At 40.3% G+C, this 6,751-nt stretch overlaps 1 protein-coding gene across 1 annotated transcript; it reads right to left on the reverse strand.

Annotated features, from left to right (window-relative positions):
- Positions 1 to 3,732: 3,732 nt before the first annotated feature.
- On the reverse strand, positions 3,733 to 5,990 carry LOC136154710 (endogenous retrovirus group K member 13-1 Env polyprotein-like). The gene is made up of 2 exons (XM_065916875.1): positions 5,846 to 5,990; positions 3,733 to 5,530 (listed from the first exon to the last, which is right to left on the reverse strand). Exons 1-2 carry the CDS (start codon positions 5,988 to 5,990, stop codon positions 4,149 to 4,151), a joined length of 1,527 nt encoding a protein of 508 aa, XP_065772947.1. The 3' UTR covers positions 3,733 to 4,148.
- Between the last annotated feature and the right edge of the window lie 761 nt (positions 5,991 to 6,751).

Consider the following 6,751-nt stretch of genomic DNA (forward strand, 5'->3'; position numbering starts at 1 on the left):
CTAAGTATAGATAAATACACTCACAAAATCCTTGCTCTCTCTTACTGCTGCTGCTCCTAAGTTGCTTCCGTCGTGTCCACTCTGTGCGACCTCATAGATGGCAGCCCACCAGGTTCCCGGTCCCTGGGATTCTCCAGACAAGGACATTGGAGTGGGTTGCCATTTCCTTCTCCAATGCATGAAATACTAGTATATTTAATAAAGTCTCTTTACATCATTCTACTAAGAAATGTCCTCGGTATTGTACATGCTCTGCTTCATTTAATCAAAAAGAATATCATTTAGACTCTGTGGGAGAAGGCGAGGGTGGGATGTTCAGAGAGAACAGCATTGAAATGAGGATACTGTCAAGGATGAAAGAGATCACCAGCCCAGGTTGGATGCATGAGACAGGTGCTCAGGGCTGGTGCACTGGGAAGACCCAGAGGGATGGGGTGGAGAGGGAGGCGGGAGTGGGGATCAGGATGGGGAACACATGTAAATCCATGGCTGATTTATGTCAATGTATGGCAAAATCCATACACTGCAATATTGTAAAGTAATTAGCCTGCAACGAATAAAAATAAATGAAAACAAAAACAAAACTAAAACAGAAAATCTACCAGAAGGTGTTAATAATATTCCCAGTTTATAGATGAGGAAACTGAAGCACAGAGGCAGTAATGAAGTTACAAGAAGTGAAATGGATGATTTCTTTGAGAGCGTATTTATCTACACTCAATAAACCTTGTGGAAAAGGGTATTGTCTCTCTAGATTGTTGGAGAGAAAAATTCAGATTTAACTCTCTCTTATAAAAAAAAGGAATTAAGTGTTTTACTTAGATCTCCTAAGTAAAACCCTGGATATTTCATATGCGCTGCTTCATTTAATAAAAAAAAAAAAAAATCAAGAGGAATGTGTTATCAACACTCCCTGTTCATACATGAGTAAACTGAGGCACAGAGTCATTAATGAAGTCACTGATAAGTGAAAGAGGTGCTTTATGTGAGAGTATTTTTGGACACAGGAAAATATGCAGAAACGGCACTGTCTCTAGATTATTGGGAAAAAAAGCTCATTGTCAACTTCATCTACTAGAAAAAACAACCCGAAAATTAAGTATGATTCTTAGATCTGCTAAACAAAGTCCATCTCGTTTTACCTGCTTGCCTGCATTTAATTGAAAAGAAAAACTACAGGGAAGGTGTTATCAACGTTCCCATTTTATACATGAGGACACTGAAGCACAGAGGTATTAGTGAAGTTCCTAGTAAGTGAAAGAGATGCTTTTTGGTGAGCATATCTGTCTATACTTTGTAAATTTTAGGGAAAAGACCATCCAGATTGTTTGGGGGAAAATTCTCGTTTTCAATTCCATCTCTTCTAAAAGTAAACAAAATTAAGCATGTTACTTAGATCTACTAAGAAATGTCCTCGGTGTTTCACATGTTCTGCTTCATTTAATTAAAAAGAAAATCTCCGAGGATGGTGTTATCAACATTCCCGTTTTATGGATGAGGAAAGTGAGGAACAGAGGCATGAATGAAATTAACTAGTAATTGAAAGAGATGCGTTTTGGTGAGGTATTTATCGACCCTTTGCAGAATTCATGAGAATGCTTTGACTATCTAGATTGTGAGGAAATAAATCTAGGTTTCAATTCTGTCTGTGAACAAATAATTAAGTACGTTACTTAGATCTACTAAGCAATGTCCTGGGTATTTTACATGCTCTTCTTCATTTAATTAAAAAGAAAATCTACAAGGAGTATGTTATCAACATTCCCATTTTATAGATGAGGGAACTGAGGTACAGAGGCATCAATGAAGTTACTCGTGAGTGAAAGAGTTCCTCTTGTTTCGAGAGCATATTTATCTACACTCGGTAAACTTTGTGGAAAGTACACTGTCTATCTAGAATGTTCTGGGGGGAAATCAATGTCAGTTATCTCTATTAAAAAGAAAAAACAAAATTCAGTATGTTACTGAGACTACTAAGCAATGACCTCTGTGTTTTACAGGGTCTGCTTCATTTAATTAAAAACAAAATCTATGAGGAAATTGTTATCAACATTCCCATTTATACTTCAGGAAACTGAGGCCTTAATGAAGTTGCGAGTAAGTGAAAGAGATGCTTTTGCTAACCATATTTCTCTAGACTTAGTCATCTTTGTGGGAAAGGGCATCGTCTATCTAGAATGTTTCGGGAAGAAAACTTGATTTCAATTCTATTCAAAAAACAAAATTAAGTATGTTCCTTAACTCTACTAAGCATGTCCTCAGTGTTTTACATGCTCTGCTTCATGTGATTACAAATAAAATGTGAGAGGAATGTATTATCAACATGCCCATTTTATATAAGAGTAAACCGAGGCACACAGGCATTAAGGAAGTAATTAGTAAGTGAAAGATGATGTACTGGTGAGTATATTTATCCATACTTAATAAACTTTGTTGGTAAGGGCATTGTCTATTAGATTCTGGGGGGAAAAATATTTCAATTCTATTAAAAAAATTAAGTATTTTACTTAAGTCTACTAAGCAAGTCCTGGGTATTTTACATGCTCTGTTTCATTTAATTAAAAATAAAAATCAGTAAGGTAAAAAGACAATCTACAATGCTGAGGGGAAAAAAATAAAGATTATAACACTCTTAAAAGAAACCATATTATGTATGGTCGTTAGCTCTCCTAAACAATGGTGGCTGTTTTACATGTTAAGCTTCATTTAATTAAAAAGAAAATCTACGAGGAAGGTGCTGTCAGTATTCCCAATTTATAGATGAGGAAGCTGAGGCACAGAGACTTAATGAAGTCAGTAGTAAATGAAAGTTTTTTTGGTTAGCATATTTATCGACAGTTAGTAAGCTTTTGGGGGAAGGGCATGGTCTATCTCGATTATTGAAGGGGGATCTTGATTTCAATTCTACCTACTAAAAAAAAACTTAAGGATGTTACTTAGATCTACTAAGTGATGTCCTGGGTGTTTTACATGCTCTGCTTCACTTAATTAAATTGAAAAGCCACGAGGAAAGTGTTATCAATATTCCCATTTGATAGATGAGCAAACTGAGGTGCCGAGATATTCATGAAGTGACAAGTGAGTGAAAACGATGGGATTTTTGTGAGAGTATGTATCTATACCTAGCAAACTTGTGGGATAGGGGTTTTTCTATTTAAACTGCTAGGGGAAAAAATTCGATTTCAATACTATTTTTAAAAACACAAAAATAATACGTTAGTTAGATCTACTAAGAAATGTCCTTGGTGTTGTAGATGCTCTGCTTCATTTAATAGAAAAGAAAATCTTTTAGACTGTGCGGGAGAAGGCGAGGGTGGGATGTTCAGAGAGAACAGCATTGAAACAAGGATCCTGTCAAGGGTGAAAGAGATCACCAGCCCAGGTTGGATGCTTGAGAAGGGTGCTCAGGGCTGGTGCACTGGGAAGACCCAGAGGGATGGGTTGGAGAGGGAGGCGGGAGTGGGGATCGGGATGGGGAACACATGTAAATCCATGGCTGATTTATGTCAATGTATGGCAAAATCCATACAAGATATGGCAAAATCCATACACTACAATATTGTAAGGTAATTAGCCTCCAACGAATAAAATAAATGAAAAAAAATAACCAAAACAAAACTAAAAAAGAAAATCTACGAGGAAGGTGTTAACAACATTCCCATTTTATAGGTGAGGAAACTGAAGTACAGAGACTTTCTTTGCCGGACCAGCCGGGAGATTTCAGCGAGCAACACGACGCGTTCCTTTAGGCTAAGAAATAAAGACACAGGACAGATGGGGTCGAGAGGATCGCTGCAGTCAACGATGCTCCTTTATTTCTCTAAGCTTCATTTATACTTAAACCAAGAAGGAGACATCACAAAGAAAATTCTTCCCCATGTACATCATCTTAAGATAACAATAATTAGAACTCTCACTAGGCGTCAGAGCACAGGAATGGCATCCTGATTTAGATTAGGGGTAATCGTAAAAAGGCTGTCTGTCTGCGTCTTGTGTGCATTCAAGGCTTACTAGTGTTGTGTTTATCTTTGGATAGTAAATTCAGAGGGGTGGCGGGACAGAGAGCTATGTCCTTGAAGGAACCCTTGATAATCAAGGCAGCTCCCAGAGTCAGCTCTTTCAAGCCGCTCCCCGCAGCTCCCCCTCTTTTATTTAGTAAAAGGGCACGCCTGATTCTTTTGGCGTAAGTAATTACTGTGTAGGACAGCCTTGATGTCCCACAACTTTGTAATGAATTTCTTTATGATACAAGGAGCAATGCACACAAAAAGCGCAAACACTAGGAGCACAGCCACGACCCCTGAAAAAAGATGCCAAAGTGAGGTAATCGAGGGAAAATTGGAAAACAAACTGTTAACAAACTCTTCAGCATTTTTTGCCAAATCCATACTAGCCCGAGGAGCATTTTCTATATCAAGAATTTCCTGATGAAGTTGTATTAGATCCAAGGAAATGTTTTCATTATACCAAATACCATCTAAATGTAATTTTATCTTATTCCAAGGGGTCTCAGTATTATTATAAATTTTTGGTGTAACACAAATCCAACGATAGTTAGCATGACATCTAATTTTTGTTCTTAGCTTTAACCCTTGCACTTCTCCTCCCAAAAATCTTACTGCATCATAAAGCGCATTTAGCCTATCCTCTAATTTTCTATCTATATCTTCTTGAACTCCTAAGGCTTTTGAAGTGTTCTTTGCCAAATCATCTACGATATTAGCAGCATGCACAGATTGAGCTAAAGATACAGAAGCAGTAACAGCAGAAGCAATCAAAGTTATAAGAGTTACTACTCCCAGAATTATTAATCCTATCCCCCTTCGTGGCCTAGCAAGGGCTGTACGCACCTTATTCCATAGCTCAAGCCCTGACTCCTCATACCAAGGTTCAGTAAGGTTCACAGGCATCATGACGAAGGGCGGTTGTTTGACTATCAAAGCCCCAGAATTATTTTCCATACCTCTTATACAATTAGTCAGGGTACAATTAAAACAATGAACATGATATAGGCTAGCATTTTTAGAAAGAGTCAGAAAGCCAACAAGGATCATAAAGGGATAGGGTACACAGGCCCGAGGATATCTCCAAGTCTCATTCCACCAATATGCTCTCCAGGATAGTACTCCTTTGATCTTCCCTCCGGTCTGCAAACGGGTCCCATCTGTTGCGAAAGCAGCCAACAGCTTCCATATCTCAGTCTGATACACCGTGGAACCGCCAAGATTCCAAATTCTGGCTGCAAGTTGTCTGCTGCCTTCCCTTCCGGGGTTCCTGTTGGAGTCTGGCGACCAGTCCCAAAGGGAATGTGTGTCATTAGTAATAGAATATACAGTAGCAGTCTCATCTCTACAAAGTTTCCATGGCACAGCTATATATCGTCCTTCTACCCCCAGGCCACAAAATGGAATGTCTTTAGGTCCGGATCCATTGACTCGTCGTGCAAATCCTGTGGATCTCGTAATGCTAGGAATATCCACTATCCAATTACGGCGGTCATGGTCGTAATCATAACCAAAGTATTGTGCATCTGTAACAGTAAGACAACCTGAAACATTATGATTTTGGAAAAAGCACATTGGTAATTGTGAAGAGGATCCAGTATAAGAAATGTTGGCATTCTGCGGAAAAATATGTTTATCAGAAAACCCCCCCAAAAGTATTGTGTCATTCACATACACAGGAACAGAACTCATTTCCCATCCGACAGGCTGCAAAAGAGGGGGATCAGGAACATACGCCCAGAAGACATCAGCATTCATGGAACTTATCTGGTTTAAAAGGAGTAATAAAGAAATTAATATACTAGTAGGAGAGGCGGGGGAAGGGTTTGGAGCATTCTCACATGCCATCTGTAACAGGGCCTGTATCTGCTGAGCTGTCGGCAGCGGGGCTGTCTCCTGGATTGTGAGCTGTCTCATTCGCTCCACCAGTGACCTCCTCCGCCGTGCGTACCAGCCTTTCCGGGAGCCAGCGCAGCGCTTCGGCATTCTGCGGGAAAACACAAACATGACCTCTCCCCCATGTTAGAACTGGATCCGGCCCATGCCATCTGCCTTCCAGCGGGTAGCGGCCGAGAGGAACTTTCGTCTAGCCACACGCTTGGGCGCCACTTGCCGGACCAGCCGGGAGATTTCAGCGAGCAACACGACGCGTTCCTTTAGGCTAAGAAATAAAGACACAGGACAGATGGGGTCGAGAGGATCGCTGCAGTCAACGATGCTCCTTTATTTCTCTAAGCTTCATTTATACTTAAACCAAGAAGGAGACATCACAAAGAAAATTCTTCCCCATGTACATCATCTTAAGATAACAATAATTAGAACTCTCACTAGGCGTCAGAGCACAGGAATGGCATCCTGATTTAGATTAGGGGTAATCGTAAAAAGGCTGTCTGTCTGCGTCTTGCGTGCATTCAAGGCTTACTAGTGTTGTGTTTATCTTTGGATAGTAAATTCAGAGGGGTGGCGGGACAGAGAGCTATGTCCTTGAAGGAACCCTTGATAATCAAGGCAGCTCCCAGAGTCAGCTCTTTCAAGCCGGTCCCCGCATTTCTTAAATATACTAGTATTTCATGCACTGGAGAAGGAAATGGCAACCCACTCCAATGTCCTTGTCTGGAGAAGCCCAGGGCCCGGGGAGCCTGGTGGGCTGCCATCTATGAGGTCGCACAGAGTCGGACACGACGGAAGCAACTTAGGAGCAGCAGCAGTAAGAGAGAGCAAGGATTTGGTGAGCGTATTTATCTATA

Source organism: Muntiacus reevesi, chromosome X (assembly GCF_963930625.1).
Source record: "Muntiacus reevesi chromosome X, mMunRee1.1, whole genome shotgun sequence".
In the NCBI taxonomy this organism is placed as follows: domain Eukaryota; kingdom Metazoa; phylum Chordata; class Mammalia; order Artiodactyla; family Cervidae; genus Muntiacus; species Muntiacus reevesi.